Source organism: Echeneis naucrates, chromosome 14, assembly GCF_900963305.1.
Source record: "Echeneis naucrates chromosome 14, fEcheNa1.1, whole genome shotgun sequence".
In the NCBI taxonomy this organism is placed as follows: domain Eukaryota; kingdom Metazoa; phylum Chordata; class Actinopteri; order Carangiformes; family Echeneidae; genus Echeneis; species Echeneis naucrates.
In genome coordinates, this window is record NC_042524.1 from 14,117,780 (window position 1) to 14,141,321 (window position 23,542).

The following is a 23,542-nucleotide window of genomic DNA, read 5'->3' on the forward strand; positions in this document are numbered from 1 at the left end:
GTGCTAGAAAAAATAAGTCAACCTGTTGATAGGGTGCATGCACACAGCTTGAGCTAAAAAAAATAAATAAATAAAATAAAAAAAATGGCTTTATTATTTTTTTAATTTCTTGCTCAAAATACAGCAGCAACTATTTCTATTCCAATTGTGATCCAGTCTTTTCCAATCTTTAACTCACAGCTTCGGGTGGTGCTGTCCAGTGTCAGGACATGAATTTAGGCACCTATTGATCAGCTCAGATACGCACCGTCCTCTAACACGGAGCCTCTGAGTTTTTCTCTTTAGCACTCTGTCTTTTTCACTTTTGCAGAAATGCCTGTGTAGAGTCAATATGTGTGAATAACATTTATAACGGATTCAAACTAAATCTGAGATTAAAATAATTGAAATTGTTAACAAAGGTTTAGAGAGAAATAAGAGATCAGAAACAGTATTATCTAAAAATAACTCTGCCCGAGGCTTATGGGACAAAGTCTACCAACATTAAAAGATAGAAGAGGTCTTTTAACATCACTATGACTGATATTGTGACTACTGTGGTGATCATTGGTATGTTTCTTAAAAAAATATGATTTTTTTTTTATTTTTTTTTTACATAAAATTTTTTCCATGATTATAGCTTGTGTCCCTCTTAAAAAGTAATCAAAAGTAAAAGTTTTGCATATCTAGCATTAGCTTTTAAGGTAGTATGGCACACCCCTTTTAAAACATTCAAGGGTGGGGATCCAAATAATGCCTTGTGTACAATTCCATCTTACAGCAACTGTTTCTCTATTGTTCATCCATGAGAGCTTTGGTTAGCTGAAACCATGTGAGAGTGGCAAAACCAAAACAAAAAAAAAAACAAACAAACAAACAAACAAACCAACAAAAAAAGGGAATAAATTACAATGAACCTCTATCAAAATAACTGTCTGCAAGTATCAGAATAACATGATCATTTAGAGAAAGGTCTATCTCAACTGGTCCTAAATCCACTATTCACTACAAGTATTATATTAATGAGTCCTATATAACATCTACTTTGTAATTACAGGAGATAGAAAAAGAGCGCGAGAGGGAGAGGGATAAATATGTGAGAAAGGAGAGGTAGAGCAAGGGAGAACAACAAAGAGCACTACACTGGTATCAAAGACAGCACTCTGTTTACAAGTTAACTGTGATTTCTTTACACACTAATGAAATACATGAATGATCAACAAAAGATAGTAGGATCTCTGAGGATGGGGAATGGAAAGAGAGAAAGCAATGGATGCACAGTACATTTTAATAGTATATTACAATTATTAATATATAAACCACAAAGTATCAATAAAACTCTGATTAAACTTGAAATCAGCAAAGAAGCATCTTTCTTTTTTTATAGTTTTGTATTTCTTGTTTTCTTTTACATTTGAACATTACAAGGGTTTTTTTTCTCTTTACTCTTTATATTATTACTTGATCACACCTCCATATCATTTACTTTAGAATTATCCAGCATATTTCTTTACCTGGTTGTTTTGAAATTAAAGAAATGAGACAGGAAGTTGGTAAAATGAAAACAACAAAGACATCTGCAGCAGGCAAAGTATTTCAGAATACACACCATTCATTCCATCAATGACGTTAAAAACTGGACTGCACTCGTGAGCATATTATTACTAAATGCTTTGTCATGAGTAAAATCATTGACCACACATACTGTGTAAAACCTGGTGCAGCGACAGATAGTGAATAATTCAGTGTCGTCTTTTGACCCTGTATAAATATCTTTCAATGAGGCATGGGTCTAATATATAAAGAAATCCAAGTGTACACTGCAACATATCAGTTACTATTTCCCAAGCTGTTATCTCACCACAAAACTTTGAAGTGTTTGTCACATCAAGAACACATTAAACCCAAAATCCTTCATACTATCCCAAAGCACAGGGCCGTTTTTAAAAAGCCAACATATACATGTGCAAATAGGAAAATGGCCTGTACTTTACTACTCACAGTGCATTGATTACTCGCTTTATTACCTTTCAGTGTTTTCATTTGTTTTGCCACTATAGAATAAATTAAACCTGCCAATGATTCCACAATAGAACTCACAAAGGCTGAGGTATGGTATCAAAATGTTTACTTTCCTAATTCATTCAAAAAGAACTGATTCAGAGAACAAGCATTACATAAAGGCTCTAGCACAGAGCCCAGATATTGTGTTCCAAAAATGAATCAGGAACAAGCAGGATGAAACAAACAATAACATACATCTAACAAGTTCCTTTCAAGAGTATAAAAGTGTCAGGATGCACAGAGCACTGGAAAATGCCTGGTTCAAGTTCTAATCATCACATCTAAGTACAGTGTGCTTTGGATTAAATCGTCTTTTTTCCGCTCTCTCTCTCTCTTTTTGAAATGATACTGATATCTTAACAGTTAGACAAAAGATACCAATCAGGCTCTTTTCTTTTTTCTTTTTTTTAATTTCTTAAAACTGTGTTGACTTAACTCACCGTTTGTAAATTTGCTGGTATGACACTTGTAAAATTATTCAGCTTCAGTATTTACAGAGCAAGTGTGTTGTTTGTCTCTGGGGTTGTTATACCGTCTTCCAGCAGAAAAAGTATAATAATAACTGTTTACAGCTTTTTCTTCTATTCACACGCTATAACATGTTCTTTTGACACACCATCACAAAAATATGCTATTCTCTCACTGAGTTGGTTATATGCAGTGACTGGAATAATATGTACAGCTACATTTCTTTTTCTCAAGTTTGAATTCACAATGTAGTTATATGAAATTTGTTATAGCATATATATATATTTCTAAACAACAAAAACAACACTTATAAAAAAGGACCATAAAAATATTGGAGTCCTCTTTGTATTGCCCAAAAATAGGTAATTATGGTTAACAATGGGACATCACAAGAAATAAAACAGCTACTAAGATTTATTACTTAGATACCTTCTTTAAATTTTCCTTAAAATTGAATTTTTTTTTCTCTGAGTCTTTCTCCGAGCTTCTTTTTTTGAGGAAAGACTGAATGGAGTTTTTCCTTTACGCTAATCGATACAAAGATGAAGACATGACTTGCAGATATTCTTGGCTATGACCCCCGCACTTCAAACAAAATCCATTTACACAAATATACTAGATAAAATAAAATGACAAAAAATGAAGGTTAAACTAAAATGACTTCCTAAAAACTAATCAAAACAAAAGCTAACATAGGAAAGAGATAGGTGAATGAGATTGACATGAAACATCATACCAAACCAGGTTGTAAAGTTATAGGAGGTTTGGATTATAGTACAGCAGTTGTTATTTTTCTGAGATGACTAACGTTTTCTTTTCTTCTTCATATGGTTCCGACTTTCGTTCTTTTTGCCTGGGTGACACTGTAGTGCTTGTAGTTGGATTAGCATCACCTGCACACAAAGCCAATTAGAAACTTCGTCCTGTCTTTCCTGGGCCACCAGATATACTCTGCTGGATAGTAAAGAAAAAAAAAAAAAAAAAAAAAAAAAAAGGGAACAGCAACAGAATTAGAGTCAGCTCATTTACACCATACTCTGTAAGACTAGCTACGGCATTTAATGATAGAAATCTCTGGTCATTAATATGATTTCCAAATGCAATATTCTGGATGCCTACTGAGGTGCAATAGCATGAAACAAATGCAAAAGAAAATGTCATTAATTGCAGCAGATCAACACTTTCTGTGGCTGCAAGCACAAGACATACTCATCGTTACAGTGTAAAATTATCTGTATATTCACATTTTAAAAAGTCTGGATTTCTTTGTTACAGTGTTTGTGAATATAGAAATCATGCTCATACATGTGCCACAAATGTGGAGTCTTACAATAGGTGGAATTCTAAGATGGACTCATTTGTTAGCTGGAAATAAGCCATCACACAAAAATTAAACACACATGCAAAAATCAGTCAGCACACATCACGCATTGTCTACAAAAACAGCAGAAAGCAGACAAAAAGCTAAAGACATTCTGACATGGGGGATAATGTTAGTGAATACATTTTGCAGAGACAAAAAAATATATCCTAAACTGAAATATTCAATTCCTCATAAAAATAAACAGTTTGTGAAACTTTTCCTAGCTAATTCTGATTTTAGATTTCTTTTTTTTCCAAGTGTGATCATAGTTGTGCCCTTTAACTGAAGCTTAGATCAAAAACATTAACTGACAACACAGTGTATTATGGATTTAAGTGAGATGGTTAGAACTAGGAAAGAATATGTGCGATCATCTGAGGTTGAAAATATTTGGACGGTAATAACAAACAAGATAGAAAAATTGCAGAACTGCTAGTATATGTGTGTGTGTGTAACCGAGTTCACAGTTTTACTACGATAAGGCCAAGAAACAAGAAACAAACTGAGGACTAATATTCTTGCAATGAAAGATAATATTTTCTACCTTTTTTGCTGTTTTTTTTTTTTGCTAAGGCATCAAACAGACAAACTCGGAAGGAAATAAACCTTTTGTCACACTCACACTCAACTACCAGCTCCGTCATGTTGTGAATAAACAATGAATGAAGTGATCAACACATGAGATAGAGGATAGAGAGACTGATAGAAATGCACAGTAAATAAAATGAAATACCTCTGATGAGATGGCAACCGGCCACCTGTTCAATGGTATCCATTTGTAAAAGCTGTTGCAATCAACGGGCCCTAAAAGTGTACAGTTAGTGCTTTTGTCAGTATGCATTTCAAGGAAAGAAAAGTGAGTATCATATAAACTTTTTTTTTTTTTCAGCCAGCATGAATGTGAACTTTTGGATTCAGTTGGTTCATGTTGAGCAACAGAGGAGACTATTTTCATATATATTATACAGATTTGTTCTACATTCTTGTAGAGGAGAACCGATGCCTGCAGCGATACACAGAACTCAATTTTCTATGACAGTGAAGTCGTCAGGTTACAAAAAATACTTACAAATATATGAAAGCAATGATGATAGTAATAACAATAAACACAATCTCCATTCATGCTAACATACAAAACTGATTGCGTCTGAAAGCATGCAGACGATAGGATCATAAACACCTCTCACAAAGATCAATGTGGTTTTGAGCTTGGTTATCACTGTTACTGTGAGCTTATCTGCTGATGGGTCTGCAGAAATCCTTGGATTCAAAAACAGTGAAAAAGAGAAGCACTTTCAACAGTGATTATGTGTCTTTATCACCTCAATCAACTAATTGCTCTCTAATTGTCTGGTATAAAAAGACAGTTAAGTTCATTACTGTTTCTTCACAGTGGCTGTTTTGATATTGGCTAAAGGGATTAATAAAATCACTGGAGTGTAAGACCAAGAAACAGATCAGTGAATCAGTGAAGTCACCCATGAGGTTGTGGCATATGAGCTTACATGTATTCAGTTCAACAGCATCCTCAGTAAAGAAATGAATTATCAAGCACATTTTAGTTCTGAATCATTTCCTATTTTAATGTTCTGAATTGAGAGATCATCTTGCTGAGAGCAGGGAGTCAGAGGGCTTCTGCATCACATCTCCGCTTAGCTGCACTCTGTTTGATTCACTGGGTAATTTCGAAGCGGAGTTTTTAGTCCACAGTAGTATCCCAGGCATGTCTGAAATTTGTGAGTGAATCACAAATCCTGTCCTTAAAGGTGCTGTATGTGAGCTTTTCTCTGCTGCCAGTGCAGTTTCTCAGTCTCAGCTGCGGCCTGGAGCTCTGTCCATTGTTGGTTTACAAGACAAGAGGTTTGAAAGTGCACTCTGGCCTGATGGTTGGCTGGCCAACTTGACTAATTGAGGAAATGGAAGTGATAGAACAAGAGCTACTGCAGGACAGTCTGGAGCAGCTCTAGGTGTGTGAAGGAATGAAGTTTGAAGCTGAAGTTGGATAATTTCCAGAGAAAACAGCTGATATTGCCGAGACTATGTAGCAATAGCAAAACGTACACACAGCACCTTTAATTATTTGGTTAAAATATATCTAAATTTTCACTTTTCTGTTTTGCATTTTTTAAACTGGAGGAGGGTGAACATAAGTCTTTACCTGGTTTTCATCAAAATACTTTTACATTCTCAAACAGCACTACACTATGACTCTAAACTGTTGCAATAACTGGAAAATAATTTAAACAAATCGGCTCATTTCCATCTGTAAACTATCTGCTGGTAAATCTGCTTTGAAAACGAGCCAGGCTGGTCTCATAACAAATATTTTGCTTCCTACACCAAGACCAACAGATTATTGCAGATAGCCAGTGGACCTAAAACAATCAATAAGAGAGGCTTTGCTTAGGGAGCAAAAAACCAATAAAATGTATTTCACTGCTAAGCTTTGTGTTTGTTTGAATATCATAAATCAATTACACATATTTACTGAAATTAAAGCGAGCTGTTTTGCCTTTTTTCATGAGGTTTTTGCTCCCAGTGACAGTATCATATAAAAATGCAAGACTACTGATCAATGAGTGTCACATTCACTTCATCCTTGCTAAACTGATATTAGCCAAATTAATTCAATGTACTACAAAAAAGTGATAGATCTCATGCAGTGATTCTGTCACACAAGATGCATAAAATGCAGTTGCACAAACACAGTGTGGGTTTCCAAAACACAATGCAAGTCAGTGAAAAGTACAACAATCAAACATTATGAGCAGTCAAAATTGAAAACATCAGCTTAAAGAATACATGTAACTGCAAGAGCAATCTGTCTTGTCCATTTGTGGTTTACTTTAGCAGGAAATTCAAGTTAATGATGTGGACGGTGAAGTTTAGAAAGAGTGTCATCACCCTGTAGTCTTGCAGCGCTTGCAGCACTAATGGGCTCGTCGTTATTCCACCTCAGTTAAGCCATGCATTAATTAGTTTCTTTCAGAAAGCAGGTATTATTTTCATAACCTATACTGTGTCACTCAGTTCAGTCATGTAAGACATTACAAACATGCCTCAACAAGCCCTGCAGCGAATCCGAGAGCTTAGCCCTGCTGCTGCTTTCTAGGAGCCATAAAATTCAGATGGTCCAATTTTCGATTAATTATCCAGTGAGGTCCAAGTTAGCAGAACTCACAAGCAATATACTTTGATTATATCTTCCTTTGGGGAGTTTGAGCCTCATGCCTTCATTAAAAACAAGGCCCTAAACATATTTGAATCTCTGGGTCACTAGTTAAGCAAGCGTAATTTAATTTGGTTGAATTGAGAGGCTAACATTTGAATGTCTGGCATGCAGTTTTTACTAGCTAACTTTGCAATAAATCTCCAGCTGAACATTACAACAGTGAGTAGATTAGGAGGCAGTCTTGTTAAATCACCTTGTTTGATATACTTTGCGGTTTCAAAATGCTAGTCAGTGATGGGATGAATACAGGGCCTCCTGCCTTCTTCACCTGCTGCAATGATGGGAATGTATTCTAGGACATGGAGGAGGTACATGTTGCACAGCCCGTTTAACTCTGTCGCTGTTCGAAATCATCCTCAGAATGATTTGTGCCAGTTAAAACATTTTACTGGGTAGGCACATCCATGAGGATGCAATGTGAAGAACAGTGTTGAGACCATCAGAGTATTTTTATGTTTTGTTTTGTTTTTTTTTCTGTGTGCGCGCGGAAGGAGGGAGTTTTAGCAGGTTGCTGCATATCCACAAAAAAAGACACTGTCAGCCTGAGAGACGTTGCCGCCGTCATCTCTACTAGCACTGATAATCTTACACTTATGAGTTGACATGGCAACTGGCAGCTAAGTGATCAGCAGGAGGAAAAGCGCAACAGCACCTGGCTGAACAACCAAGCAAGGACAGTGGCAGAGACAGGACCTGTTCATACACACTGTCCTAGTGACGGATCAAACTCAAGCTCTGGGACAGCTGGGTTTCTAAAAATAAAGGAAATTTGTTCTGGGAAGGTGACACAATGTCTGAAGTGAGGTGATATGTGCAACAACTGAGGGGAATACACATTTGCATGTGACACAGATAACTTTCAGAGAAAGAACTGGATTTACCCTCATGCACACCATACTTATGGGACCTCTGAACACATTGACAGAAGGAGAAACTTTGACTCTACTGGATGGTTGCTTTGGATGTTGGGTTCTTGTAGGCAAGTATCAGCAATTTAACAAATTCAGTGGTGGAGCGTAATGAACTGTAATTAGCAAGCTCTACTCTCTTAGCCACAAAAAATCTGGTGTTGGATCATTTTGCAGAACATACAGAATTAGTGTCTAATTTTAGTGGTGGTATTCTGACACAGAAGAGGCAACTGAGCTTTAAGTGCAGTCAGGCATGACAGAAAGTTTGCGTTTGAGTACTCACTGTGATGCTGGGGCCAAACCCAGAGCCAGGCTGAGGGCTAGCAGCACTGATGTAGTTGCCCACAGCTGAATCCTGGCTGCTAGGTCCGTACAGGTCAGCCACGGGCCCTGGACTGTTAGCACCAGGAAAACCTCCGGGCCTTGACGGGTTGGTGCCTGCATACAAACACAAGCAGGGAGCAGAGCAGCTCAGAAACACCCAACAGTGATAAGTGCACTTCTTACTCTCTATGACTCACACGGACACGCTTTAATCAAAAGAACACATTACTGGATTCATGTATTTGTCTAAAGGGACTTTCTAATAGTTCATATTACAGTTTAAAGTAGATGCTCAATTTCATGTGAAAATTTACAAAATGGTGCAAGATTAGTGTAATATGACTTTAAACAAATAAAAACTAAGGGTGAATCCAGTATGATATTCTAAATATAATCTACATGCTGTGTGTATTATGCACAGGAGTAACATTCACTTTGTATAATCATGCACAACACAAAACAAGCAGATTGCTAGAAATACTTCCACCATGCTAAGAAACTAGTAAGGTTGCAGCGTAAATGTTGTCATGCATAATGTGGAGGAGTACTTGTAAAACAACATTGGCTGTTGAATAAGAATAGCAACACAGGATTATTAAGGATTTTGGATTTCACGCTAGCATTTTGAACCCAAACATGTGACATATTTGTTGCTACTTTCCTGGTGGATTCAGAGACACCAGCCAGATCTTTCTGAATTTCCTAAACAGTTTCAGCTTTTCAGTCTGCCAGTGTAACACTGGCATAAAGCAAAAGAGGTGAGTGAGACAAGAAAAGGAGGTATAAGGGGGAAATATAAAAGCTTAACCTGGGTTCATCTGCAGGCCCAAACTCAGGGTGGGGAATAAAAAAGAAATACTGCACATGACTTACCACCTTTACCCTGTGAGTAAGAGAAAACTCTGCGTAGTAAAATGTCCTTTGAAAATCCATATGCCAACTAAAGGCCAATAACACTAACATTACAGGAAAAAAAACAGTCGAGGAAAAAGAAAAATGCAATGATCTCTTAACAGCAATCTCCTCCGCTGTCAACTCCACATAACCCTCCATTTCACCCTTTTTCACAGAGAGTGTGGAAAAAAACTGTACAGCTGCATTAAAAAGAAAAATGTTCAGATCACAGAAAATGCTTGATCTTGTAAATATGAGCTTATGAACCCTGTGATGCCTGAGAGGAATTCTTTGTAGGGAAATGTAAAAAAATACAGTAGAACTGCAGCACATCCACACAGACGGTAAACAAAATATCACTGCTCCATTTATCAACACTGCATTAGACAGGGTAGGCCTATTAGTAGCACCTGGAAAACATAATTTAGATATCTGCGTATGGCACTCTAGTAAATAGAAGCTACCTCACTAAACACACATCTAGTGGAGTTGACACTGCTGTTCCACTGTCAGGACTTTTAAACAGTGAGCAGCTACTGCTCTTATCTTGCCTGCACAGCCCCCAGTAGGCTGGCTTATTACATAATTAAAGATCTTTTCAGTTGAAATAGCAATCCTCCTTCTATGACTGCTGATTTTTATTAGTGAGCCTCACCCCTTTTCCTGTGTAACAGTTTTTTCCCTCCATTTACATTTCTGGACTGCATTTCATTTAACTTTGGGACCAAAACAATCCTGAGTGCAAGTAGGGTCCACTGGAACACAGATTAATGCGTTAGTATTCATGTTTAATATATTCATTTAAGTGTTTTTTATATCAAGAATGGCAAGTCTTTCATGTGCTTTAGCTTTTGTAATTGTGGTGCAGATAGATTTGACTGAGAGAACAAAAGGAAAAAGGAGAAAACCATTTGATTCTGACTTGTGTTTGTGAAAGAAAAAAAAAAAAAGACCAGAATTAATGAATGTCTGATGTCTCAGTCTATAGAGAACATTGTGCGCTTCATTGCCTCCCTGTGTCCTCCAAGTTCGCAGCTTCACTTTGATGCAGTGCTGAAGTACAGATGTAGCCACTTTGCACAAGAGAAACATTAATCCATGAGATTTGCCATCAAACTGCACATAGACACTTTTCTATTCTCCCTTTAGGCAACTGTCATCTGTGGACTGAGCTTGTGAGGAGCAGAGCTGCTCACCATAGCATTTAAACAGTAATCAAGTGATAAATGAAATACGGATAATCTATGACCTTCATCTTAACATCATCATAAGGCTGCTAATGTACACGAAAGTCAATTATATTCCTGAAAATTACTTTTGTGTACTTAAAGCTAAAAAACAAAACAAAAAAGCAAACAAACAAACAAACAAACCCCACATCAAATAAAATATCATTGTTCTACATTTCATATCATTAGGGGTCAAGGATGGCTACAAGTATAAAGTGTATTCCACAAAAAAAAGCATGTAAATTGTGTCATAATGTAATCAAGCTGTGTTGACTCACAGGGATTTGAACGTGTCCTCTCAGGCGAGACAAACTTGTGCTCTACTAAACAAACAAAACTCAAAAACAAAAAGGCAGCCGAGCAGCAAAAGTCCTACAGAGTGACTTACAGTAGCTGCTGGTGAAAAACAACAACAACAAAAAAAAAAAACAAAAAAACAAAAAAACACACAGGGGTGGCACAAATTTCTTTCTACTCTTACAGGAGACATTATGTTCTTCTAATGACTGCGCTACAGCCACGCACCAAATCAGAGGCAATGACGTCCGTGTGTGGATTGCAGTGATGTACAGGGTTGTAAAATAGCAAGCTCTTTAAAATATTAACAGGAAGCAAAGAGCAAAGTGAAATATTCTATGTTTACAGAGTGACCACACTCAACCACACAATTATTACAACAAAGATAGTAAAGCAACAGGCCTGTTTCTCTGTTGTGTTCATATAATTGTATTTTAACACAACACTAAGTCTTTGTGTATTTGTAGTGCTCAAGTTTGTGCAGAGAATCTGTGGGAAATGCCAATATTTCTCCAGTGCTGCTGGCCAACGCTTCCCAGTGGGGACAGAGTTGGCCCCACACTTACCCTCTCACTTGATTTGTCCAAATTGCATTGTGAAGTGGACATGGAAGCACAAGACTGAAGGCTGTTGCAGGATTGAAACCCAGCAGGGCCACGTGAGTCTCATCTCTGCTGTGATTCACCTTAAATTTACCTAAAGCTACTCTTAGACTAGAACCCCTACAACTTTACAATAAATACTGGTGGTATGTCATGTCAGTGCCAATATGAGCATGTAATATTCCGAATAAAAAAAGAAAAAAGAAAATACTGTATTCAAAAAGGTTGATAATTATGTGGTTCTCAAAGAAACAGCACGATTTAATATTTTTTATGTGCTGGAGTCACTGAAATGTCACAGAGGAGTATATTTTCCTTGTCAGTGGAATCTCATCCATGGCTTTTGAAAGCTATGATTACATAAGGTGGATAAGAGAACATCAGAAACATTACAGCAGAAGAAAATGTGCTTGTGTTGGTGTAATAGCTGCATTATGGGAAAATGTTGTCCGTTAAGAGTTCAACATTGTGGAGCATTTCTACTGATTTCACACACTAGTAACGCAAGCAATCATTCTTACACTTCAAATACTTAAATGGTTCAACTAAAAAAAGACTCAAACTTACTCACTCCTTTGCTGTTCAAAATCCACATGAACCTGAGCTCTGATGGAGAGTACTCTCCGATATCATCAGTAGTTATTTTGTTCACATGCAAATGAAGGATTACATTCTGTACTGTGCGTTGCCCCCTATGTGCAAGCAGGGGCTAGAACATAACTTCACAAAGAAACAGAAAATCTACATTTAAGATTGAAAAAAAGAGGAGAAACATGCAATGCTATTTTGTCAGCAAGACGTTTTTGAGTTGTTTTTGAAGGGGAGGAGGGGTATTGTTCCTTAACAAAAGCAAGAGAAAACGGAAGGAAAAAAAAAAAAACAAAAAACAAAAAAGAGAAATATTATTCTGCATGGAATAATGTCATGAGTCAAACTGAAAAGTCCAAAACGTGGATGAGATAGATGCGCTTATACAAACCTGGGTTCTTAAACTGATCCGGGCTGTGTAGGTGCTGGAGGGGGGAGTTGCAGGCGGAGGTGGCATGCTCACTGTGCAGCATCTGAGCCGCTTGGGGCCCCAGGGAGCCATAGTCAGCAAAGGAGCAGGGCCCCCCCCTCTGGTCACTGGGCGCAGAGTAAAACCCATAATCGGGGAGGCCTGGGAGATACAGTATAGGGTGGGGAGGGGGAGGGGAGGGGACTCCATCATTGTGGAAATCAACTTTTTTTCACTGTCAAAGTCAATGTCCAGATTGTTGAGCATAGCTTGGTGGCATCCTCCACCACTTTTAGGTTACATCCTTGTTGTTTTGTCTGCTTTAAGTGGCCCTCCCTGCCCTCCCTCCCCAGCAGCTCCTGCCATGTGGCCAGGCCCCCCTGGCATATGGTCTGTGTTTGGTATTTTCAGCTGTATGTTATACACTCGCTCTACAATTATGGAAACATATTATCTCTCCCTGAAAGCACACAATTAAAAAGTCCTCAGCTTAATTTCATTCCTTGACTCAATTCAAATGGACCAATAATAATACACAGTGAAATTTACAAAAATATAAAAGCCACAGCTTGATGATACTTTTGCAGAACTGACCTGTGTCCTCCACGTTTTCTTGCGATTGATAAAGAGTGAGATAAAACTAAAGCATCATTAAAACATGGCTCAATACATTTCTCATTTCAAAGTGACAATTCTTTGTCAAAATACCTGAAGGAAGCTGTTGTGACTTGAATGAAAAGAAACACAAAGCGCACCAATCAATAATTAATTTGAAGCTTTTTTTGACCAACAGTGATAGATAGTTAGGTTTCTATTTGAATGAGATAAAGATACATTCATGTTTATTGATGATTTATGAATACGATGCATTCTGAAATCTAAGCACGTCTCATATTGGCCTCCTCAAACGGTTCTCTCTTTGACACAGATGGTGGATTATCAACAGTTTAGAAAATGTCATTTAGCAATAAGTCGTGCTGACATTTATTGCTTGTCCTCTTAATCTGAGACAAGCTGCTCATATAAAGAGTGCAATTAAAAGAAACTGCTCCTTCTCACACCTCTTTGATAACGGAGTTAATCTACTCAGGAGGGACTGAGATTGGTGACACTGGCTTTTCCATGCTGGGGTTCCCCTGCTATGTGTTTGTGTTTTTTTTGTTTTTTTTTTTTTTTCTTTATTTGGGTCCTGGAACGAATAGCCATTCAAAGGCACTTCACCTCTACCCATTCAGAGTGAGACAGTCCACTTCTGCCAAATGGAATATAAGCACCAGCCATGTTTCTCCCCGCCAATGCTTTTTAGCACTCTGATCTCACCACTTGTGGGCTGTCTGCCCACTCATCAAATTATAGGCTCCAAATATGGCAGGCTTCCCACGTACGTCACATAATGCCTGACACATTGAACAAAGCTCAAGAAGCAATCATTCCATTTACTTCACTTAGACAAATGTCACTGAAAATTGATTGGCCTTGCTAATGAGGAAAACTGGATCAATGGAATAATTATAATGGGGGAAAAACATTTGACAATAGCACAAACCGTGTTATTGGGAATTCATAAGGACGCTGTTTTTAATATATCTCAAATGTAGAACAGTGTGAAACTAGAACCAAACAGGCATTACTTGTGGTAGTGAGTTCACTGGTGGACTGTATTTAAACGTGTTTCACTGTCATCTCAACCATCTTGTAATCTTGGTAAAAGTGCAGTTTATTGTATTATTGAAGAGGTTAGACTGCATGCATCAGGCATAATACAGACAAACATATTAGAATTATTATTTAAGGTATTATTATTACAATTTAGACCAAACCTGAAATGAACTTTGAGTAAAATATATGTTCAATCAAAATAGTGTTAGCAGCAGATGAGTTAAATGGGTGAAGATTCAAAGTTAGGGACAGGGAAGATACTTTCTTTTTAGGAAAGTTGTATGTGTAAACAACTGAATCATGAGAAGCTGCATCTTTTAAATGTTGTACTTTGTGTTAACGCGTTACAAGTTTACGAGGACCTTGTTGTTCAGCTGGAACCTGCTCACTCTTTATGAATGTAAACATCGAACCCACCGGCTGGTTTATTCTACTGACAGTTATAATGAAACAAGCAAGACGGCCACTGCTCAGCACTGTTTAGAAAAAGAGACAAATGCAGCATCACTTTGTGCAATTCTATTATGAAGAGAAAGTCAGAGGATAAAAAAAGAATCTGCAGATGGTTGGAAGATGCAGACAATATGGACTGTCTGTTCTTTGGGAAAGATCAGTTTTATATCACAACTGACTACAGTCTTAGCCACAACATGTATAATACCACCCCATTAATATTAAAACAAGCTCACTACAGTTTGTTTTGACAGAAGCAATATGGGGAATCGGACTGTGCAAGTGCTCAAACTGCAAGACAGCCGACCAAAATTTCTGACATGCAATCTCACAGAAGGCCGATTCAGAAATTAGTCAGGAGCAGCCAATTTGTGCTTAAAATCGTGCTGAGTCTATACAGTTTCTACCCGGCTTAACGAAAAGTTCAAATCTCATCAAGTGCCATTCAAAACAACAACCATTTCTAAGGCACCAACCATAAGAAATTTACCCTTCAAATCCACCACAACTACCACTCAGCAGCAGTGGCAACTGAAATATAATAAAACATATTTGCATGTTGCCTATTACTTTCCTGAGTTAGCATCATGAATTTGTCCTGATTTTTCGATTTTGTTGGGTAATGACATTGGAAATTTTCATACTATGCACACCGCGACACTCTTTGCAGGTGTGGCAGGCTCAGGTGAGAAAATGGCTTTGTTTACCAGAGAGAGGCAGCTGGACGAGAGTGCGACTCAGACGCTTGTGCACAAACTGTAGCCACATATTCTCAAAGCCATATATTTTCATCAGTGGCTATCTGATCTGTTATGCAGGATGAGACTGGGCAGAGTGTGCCCACAGCTGCATTAGTATCACTGATCATATCACTGTGCCTCAGACCGTCCCACTATTAATATTCACACAATCTATCCAGAACAATGGGCCTTTCTTGGACTCCTTTTTTTTTTCCACTGGCCACTAATTGGATGTAATTACTCATCTACAAAACAAATGAGCGTGGTGAGGTTGCCTTGGAGACTAGATCAGGGGACCCAGCAGTGCGGATCGTTTGCAGGGCTTCATTTATACTGATAATTATCTCCCCTACCCCCATCCTCTTTCCCTTCTGCCCTCAGTGACCAAAGCTGGCTGAGAGGCGATGGAGAGGGGAGTGTCTTGCAATCATCTGTTACTGACATCATCGGGGTTGGCTCTCTTTAAGTGGATAAATGCTCTGCTCCCGTTCTCACTTTGCCAGGTGACTGCCTTTAAGGAGGAATCACAAACCTTGAAAGTACTGCTGCTCTTTTTCTCATGAGTTGGAAAATAAAACTAATCATGGTGATGATAAAAAGTAGCGTTATGCTCTTTGGTCTGCTGTGACTTTGGGACATTGAATAATATTTTCATGAGTTTGCCAGTGGTCTGCACCAAGTTCATGATTTCTATTCTTACTGACACAAAAGGCCCTACCGAGTGATCCAGTTGTTAACAAAACTGTTCCCTCAACAGTACAGTTAAAAACTACTTGTAGCCTCAAATTCAATGACAGGTCTGTAATACAATGCGAGCAGAACCCACACTGCCATTAATATGTATTTTTAATAAAAAACTGGTCTTTTTCATGAATTTGTTTAACTCATTGTTTTCGAGCAGCAATGGAAGTAAGTGACGCCTTAAAGTTGAGTCCTATAATTCCAACAGATTGATGATTTATAAACCTGTGGCTGCACAGGGACAGTGTTGGTGCACTCACTGATACATTAATAGGACACTGGCTGAACTGCAGGAAGAACCTACACTGAAGAGGGAAAGCTGTGTAAAGGACGACAGACTGGTTGGTCAGGGCTTCACCTTACAAAGGGATAATGACCCAAAACATTATAAGAGAACAACCTGACTGTGATGATGGAAGAGCAACACAGTCTCCAGACTTAAACCCCACGGAGCTGGGTTGGAATGAACTAGAAAGAAGGTGAAAGTAAAATAAGAGAACAACACTTTTGTGGAAACTTCTGCAGCTAACTTTCTAAACAATATTTCATTTCATTGCAGGAAGAGGACGTGTGCCCTGCTGCTGAGTAATTTCATTTAACAAAACATGATCCCCTACTTTTGAAAAATATGACTTTTATACATTAATTTCAGAAACATTAAGATATTGAATTATGTAAATTTAAATGCCACACTGGGAAAAAGTTCTGACCGATGGGGTATATTTGTCATTTTTTGGTTGTTGTTAAAGATTTGCTAAAATCCATTATGTACAAGGACCTTTGTTTTGAATTTGATAATCAACAACATCTTGACTTATAATCTATAAGGAGGCTTTAAATATATATGAATATAGTTGATTTTTTCCTACAGTAAACAAAAGGATTCCTTGAAAGTGGGGAATATAAGAAAATCTATTACCAGAAGTTTTTTTTTTTCATTCCTGCAAGTAGTGATTTTTCATGCAGTCACTCTTCTGTTCCCTCGTGGTGCCAGGAAGATTCCTTGGTGGCCATCAAACCACATCACTCTACAGAAGATGTCAATAAACCTGACATGCTGCTTCTCAAATTAGCTTTGAATTTTAGAGCTACCATAATTAGCTTTCCCATTTACACCAATGTCATTTAAAAATAGCGTGAAAGAAACTAACAGCTCTTTTGCTGTCTAGCCTTGCTTTCACTTTCCATTTGAAATAATCTTTTCTGAATGAATGGCTGAGTAATTAACAGCACTAGACACCCTTTTCAGAGAGCACAGACATTTCATAAATAATACATATTTAATGTCTTGTCATTTTGTGTTCAGAGAAGCTTGGCTAATGAATTTTAACAGATGATTTCTTCTTGCATTTACTCACCCATACTCAGGCTTGTGTGTGTTTTTTTTTTTTTTAACTTTTCATTTTATGCCTGCTTTTCCCTTTTCTTGTTGTTCTTTCCAGTAATGGACAAACTAAACAGAGCTGCTCATTTACATGTACCTTCAACCTTGGTTGGAAAATGGTTGTGAAAAGTTGCAGAGGAAGAGAAAAGTTGAACAGTGAATTGTGGGCAAAGCAATGTGTAACAGTGTAGTAAATCGGTTCACACTAATTTGCTGCAGGGAAGCCCACACAGGCCACTCTAAATGATTTTAATGCAGATTTTAACCTGTGTGGGATCTGGTCAAGTTGGGACTGAGAAAGGGCACTCATTTATCGACAGTCGGCACAGATTATCCTATTGTGAGTAGGCTCAGAGCTGACAGCTTTGGCCTTTTGGCTCAACACATTTTTTTCAAACATGTCTGGTCCGGCTTATGTAGAAATCTAAGACTCACTATGGCTGAAATCTGGGATTGATGCTGACTATCGGTCATTAACCTGAATAATAATTTGCTACAAAGCTTACTGCTATTTTTAGTTAGTAAAATTGCCAAAATCTCCTGCATCCTACAAATTTACATTCATGTATTAGAAAAGAACAAGTTGTTATCGTTTGTATTTGAGACGGTACATAGAAAAATATGGAATACATTTTTTAAATCTGTAGGTTATTACAACTAATTCAAAATAAAATATGATGAATAATAACTAAAAAATAAAAACATACTTGTTAAGGCGTATACCACACATTCTGTATTTCTTAACTGAATTTCCAGGACCGATGACAAAACACCTTATTCCCATTAAGCCCTCAGTAAGTTTTCTTTGGAGAGTGTGTTATGTATTCAGCCCCTGGAGGGCAGAGTGGTGATGTCCCTGAAGGCCTGTGGCTGTAACCTCAGAGCATCTGCTCCCCACAGCTGTGAGAGCTGCCGCTTCGAGGTGGAGGCACAAAGGGACACTTTGCCCTCCCCGATGTGTCACATCTTTCCCTGGGCCTTAGACAAAAACCCAGGCAGGATGGGCTTGGCATGCCTGCTCGTGTTATTTTGCAGCAAATACATGTAGAGCACTTCTGGCCTCAGAGCTGAGCACGGCAGATTAGCATCTGGGACAAATAGACCTGAGCTCAGTAAGAGCCAGATAGATAAGTCCAGTGCACGCAGCCATCCCTGATGTCCTCTCAGGCAGTGCTGAAGATCACAGAGCTTGGATATTGATACAGAGTTTAATTTGGAAATGCCTGTCTCATGATTTAGAATTTTTTCATTGGTGAAGAAAAAGAACAAGACGTGAGATGAGAGAACAAAACAAAGCAGAACAACTAACTTGGGGGGAGTGGGGTTTTAAAACGTGGGTCCAAATAAATCTGGACACTGGACTATTGCAATGCATTGCTGTAGTCCAATATCTAAACACTGGCCAGCACAAACTCTACTTCAGTTTTAAACACCTGATTCAATGCAAGCATACTGTACATAGCAAATACCCAAACCTCTAAAAGCAGCAGAGTAGGGATTTGTGTTCTCCACAGGTAAAGCTGAGATCTGAGACTGACATTTGAGCTTCTCAGAAAGCTCAGAGGACTCAAGAAAACACTCAGCCAGGGTAAGCTGGGGCCTGTGAAGTTCCCTGGACTGTCAGAACCATCTGCGTCACCTGCTATTTCCTCTGTTTTCACCTGACAATGCTAGAGCACAGGAGATTTAAGATAATTCTACTTTACATTGAGGAAAACTGAATGAGCATAATAAAAAAAAAAAAGAAGTAGAAGTAGAGAATTTACCTTCTCGTTCAATTTCATTAGCTGGGCATCCATTATAGCTCTATAGAAAGATTTTTGAAAGGGCTTATAAATAGACAAGTCGTTGTTACAAATGTCTAATATTAGCATTCAGTTCACCTCAGAGACTACCTCTGAGCCTCAGCTACAGTGACAACTGCAGCCTTGTTGACCTGTGTTTATCCATCATTTACACAGCAGAGGTTAAGCACAGTTATTCTTATATAGTAAACAGGCACCAAAATGCAGTCCAGGTGCTGCTCCATGCATAAGTCATCTTCAAATGAACAATATCCTTCCTGCTGGCTCGACTATGCAGATGTTCAGCCCCTCCAACAGATATTATGCAACTGCCCTTTGCATCCACCGGTGACACTCTGGTTCAAATCAGGTCCAAAACTGTGATTCAAACCTACAAAGCCAGGTATGAGTTGACATCATTTTACCTCCGGGCAAAGGTGAACTCTGTCCAGTACTCAGATGTCTCTGATTTGCTTCTTGCCTGGAGCCACAGTCTCTCAAATGTCTTCCCAAACATGTATCAAGATTAGCCCCTTTTCTTGCACTGGCACGGTGCAACAAGCTCCCTGGTTGATCATCGTCAAATACAGACTGAGGACCTATCCTCTACAATACATCCAACATGACCTTTGTTTCAGCTTTTCATAAATAAAACATGTTGCCTAGGTTGTCTGAGCAGTAACCACGATCACAGTGTTTTGATTTTACTCTGGTAATTGCTGCTTTCCCCTTCATTCAAACAGGATACTTATACTGACGATCCAGCTCGTAACGACTGTTCTACTAAAGGCGTTGTTGCCAAGTTTTGAAATGTGAAAAATGTACACATATTAGAACTTTTTAAAGAGAGTGTAGTAACTTTTCTGATTATGATACACAACTGCTGCTGCTTTTGTGGAAGGCTATAGTTTGCCACAAGTGTCAGGCCACAGTGAAAAGTCTAAAATACACCTTGTCATCAGCAGCAGTCTGTCATAGAGAGGGAAGTCAGCATGCTGTCATTTTGTCTGTTGAGCAATGGGAGTAGGGTGAAAGTGCCCTTTGTCAGGGAAAAGGTCTCCCACATTCTCACGACCGACAACTGTGCATTGCTGACAATCTGCAAACCAGCGCCTTAGCTAGCAACATCAGCAACGTCTACACAAAAGACTTACTTTGAAAAAACCTCAACTCGAACTACAAATGGGGTTGAAGTGCCAAAAGCAAATTACAATCAGAATATTTCTAATTATTTTTTGTTTCTATGTTTCTACAATAAATGTTTGTTGCTTCTTCGGTGGCAGCCAACCACCTCTGTTTCCCTCCTACTGGGTCGAGGTATTCGAAGTATCCAGTATGTGGTGCTCTATGGGAACTGCAGGTGGAGTCAAAGCACAAAGAATCCATGCTTAGATCACACAGAAGGCTTTTTTTCCCTTTTTATTCCAACCAAAAATCCTCATCTGCACTAAAATTAGAGAATTTAGTACCAAAAAACGAAACCACTAGAATCACTTTCCCCGAGTTGATTTTGGGCTGAGTGTGTTGCAAATTAAATGGGATGGGACAGAGAAGCAGCAACATCCCCAGATGATACACAGAGAGGAAGGTCAAGACTAAACAATCTGTGTCCTCTGTTCTGTCTGTGTCTGCCCAGAAAGAAGAGACCCTGCAGCATCTTATTAGAGCCCATCTCAAACACTAAATAAAGCATCAAGAATGCACTTGTCAATCATTTTTAGCACTATCCAAATGTCACAAACCAAATCACCCGAAGGGCTGCACTTGTTATATCATCAGGAGGTCTTGATTGAGCTTTTCTCTGGAGAATAGAAGAGTTAATAAATGGTAACAATAAAGCAGGATGTTGTTGATTGAGGTAACAAGCTGCAGATATTTCACGACTTCAGTCTAACCTCATTTACAATCCAGGCTTTGTTTCTGTTATTGTGATAATGTTGTTGCTTTGCAGACAGATTTGCCACATACTGAGGATGCATAGCTATTTTCTCTGAGTGATATTTCCCTTAAAGCTGCTTCATGGCTGTTTAAGCACTCAAGAACAGGCCCATGATGTCACTGTTTACCACTCTAACCCTCCATCTCCCACCCCCTCCCTTCACCCCATGTTCATAATCATTCACTTGTCTCCATTCCGTCTGCAGCTGTCAGAATTAAACTGTACATAATAGTCACCATCATGTCTCCTGCTCCCTGGCTGCTGTTAACCACAAATCAACATTCCTGCTTCTTAGAGATGTTCATTGCAATTGTTCGGGAAATTGTTTGTTTGGAAAATGCTAAATCAAACAGCCCGACGTGAAAGAAAGAGCGTCTGACTGGCTTCCAGTGTTCCCTCTGTCAATCTGAATTAAGTTCAAATGAGGACAGGTGGGTTCGTTTGTGTGTATTTGTGTGCATATGCAGGTGGTCTGCATACAAGCTACAGCTACTGTAGCTGTCTACGTGTTCATGTGCGGGTGCATCATCAGGTATGGCAACACGTGGCATTATATAGCATTTCTTTGCACTTTACATCTGTCAGTGATTGCATGGCCCAAACAACATCTGAATTGCAATTAATACAGATTTTCTCCAACGAGCACCTAATAGTATGTCTGATTAGGAAAGACACACTTCCCTAAAGCCCTGAGGCTGTGTTTTCAGTCAGGGGAACTGTTATTGACACTTATTGAATGATCTACAGTTGTAAGTGGGGAAAAAGCAGGATGTCTAAATGAAGCCCACAAGAAAATCAATGAGAGAAAAACAGAAAGCTTCATCCTGTTTTAGGTGAAAGTCTCTTGACAGATATTTTCCAGCATGTTAATAAAGTGCAGAATACACTTTATTGGAATGAGTGTTTTAAGCACTGAGACCTATTTTTCCATCTGAATTTGCATTTACATTGCATCTGCAACAGATTATGCTTAAATGTTTAATGTTAATAATTTCAGGATGTTTTGGCTCTAAAATGATCTAATCATACCTCCTAGATAGAAAGCAGTAAGGAAAGAATGGTGGAAAAGAGGAAGAATTGACTGACTTTCGAGTAAAACGCTCAACTGCTGCTCCTCCTTACCACTTCTACCTTTCTGCTCAATGCATTGTATGACCAGGGATGGAGATCAAAACATACCATAAAAAAGTAAAAATATAAAGAAGTGGCAAACTGCTTCTTATTTTCCACAGATTATATGTTCACATTTTTTGAACATAATTAGTATTCCAAAATGGATAATGCAAGATTAAGGGAAAAAAATTCTTGCTGAATGTGTAAATATATCTTTTTAATGTTTAGACCCTCAAAAGCTTCAACTATCGATGTTTTGTACAAAGATTCTTATTTGATTCAAGTTTTATTGCAGGAAGATTGATGAGAGAATTTGTTTTTCTGTCTGAAATTTTTTTAATCTCCCTCCGATTGCATGAGCCGTTTTCTTACGGGAAAGAGTGGCTGAGAAACATCATGTTTTGTTTTTTTACTTAAAGGGGCTGAGATCGGTTGATGAATGGGCCATATGGTTGGAGCCTTAAGTGTAGATTAATGCTCTCAGCAACTTAACTTAACAGTGTTTAAGAATCATTTATTTATTATACTTGGATAAGGTCTCTCCTGTGTACGATGCCCTCGGTTTAAACCAAAAATGTCGCTGTGTGTGCGTGGGGGCTCAGGGGGCTATGTCTATGGGGGTAAAGCAGAGCAGGAGAAGTTGGAGAGAGCAGCAGCCACACAGAACATGGACAGAGCGTTTACCTGGCCCTGTGCTCTGTGGGTACGCCAAGTAGCCGCCTCTTCCACGGGCCCCCCTACCTGAGCCACGCGCTGCTGCTACTGCCGCTGCTGCCACCGGTCCGTATGCTGTTGCTGGGAAGCCTGCAGGCACAAACACACACACATACACACACATACATCACTTCCTGCTCATGGATGAGTACGTCCCAGAGCTACAGGAGAATGTTGATACCTGAACTGAGCTACGGGATAAAACTATAGCTGTCAGAGACAGGGGCTCATGTCAGAGCAACATCTATCAGCAGACTCTTACAGAACCCACTGTGATATTCAAAACCCTGCAGATCCACTCATCCACACAGAAACAGAAAGGAAGCCATGAGCACCTTGCTGAACAGCATAGAGTAAAAGATATTTTAAACGTAAAAAGCGACTTTGAGGTAATGTGTCTCAAGTAACAGCTTGGCTAAATAAAGGTTAAATCAAATACAAATAAATAAAATAAGTACGTTCCATAGGTAATTCAGCAAGCATTCAAGATTCATTCATTTTATTCCTGTAAATTACACATTACACAAACTACACATATTATAAAGGCTCACCCATTCAGGCATGAGAGGCTCTTTGACCCCTCGTCTGATGAATCATGCAAACAAATACATCCACAGCACAGAATAAAATTTAAAACCCTCTGCGGGTTACACAC

The 23,542-nt window shown here is 38.6% G+C and overlaps 1 protein-coding gene across 9 annotated transcripts in view; it reads right to left on the reverse strand.

The window, feature by feature from the left end:
- Positions 1-1,249: 1,249 nt before the first annotated feature.
- Positions 1,250-23,542, reverse strand: part of msi2b (musashi RNA-binding protein 2b) — a 213,035-nt gene continuing 190,742 nt past the window's right edge. Inside the window, exons 11-15 of one of the 9 annotated variants that reach the window (XM_029519034.1) lie at positions 22,915-22,977; positions 12,343-12,522; positions 8,301-8,455; positions 4,608-4,678; positions 1,250-3,465 (exon numbers count right to left, since the gene is read on the reverse strand). In XM_029519034.1, the coding sequence (XP_029374894.1) occupies positions 4,637-4,678; positions 8,301-8,455; positions 12,343-12,522; positions 22,915-22,977 (440 nt within the window). In that variant the 3' untranslated portion in view covers positions 1,250-3,465; positions 4,608-4,636. Of the gene's footprint in view, positions 3,466-4,607; positions 4,679-7,219; positions 7,378-8,300; positions 8,456-12,342; positions 12,523-22,857; positions 22,978-23,542 lie in introns of those variants that run through there. The other 8 variants (XM_029519033.1, XM_029519038.1, XM_029519036.1 and 5 more) reach the window with 8 other exon arrangements.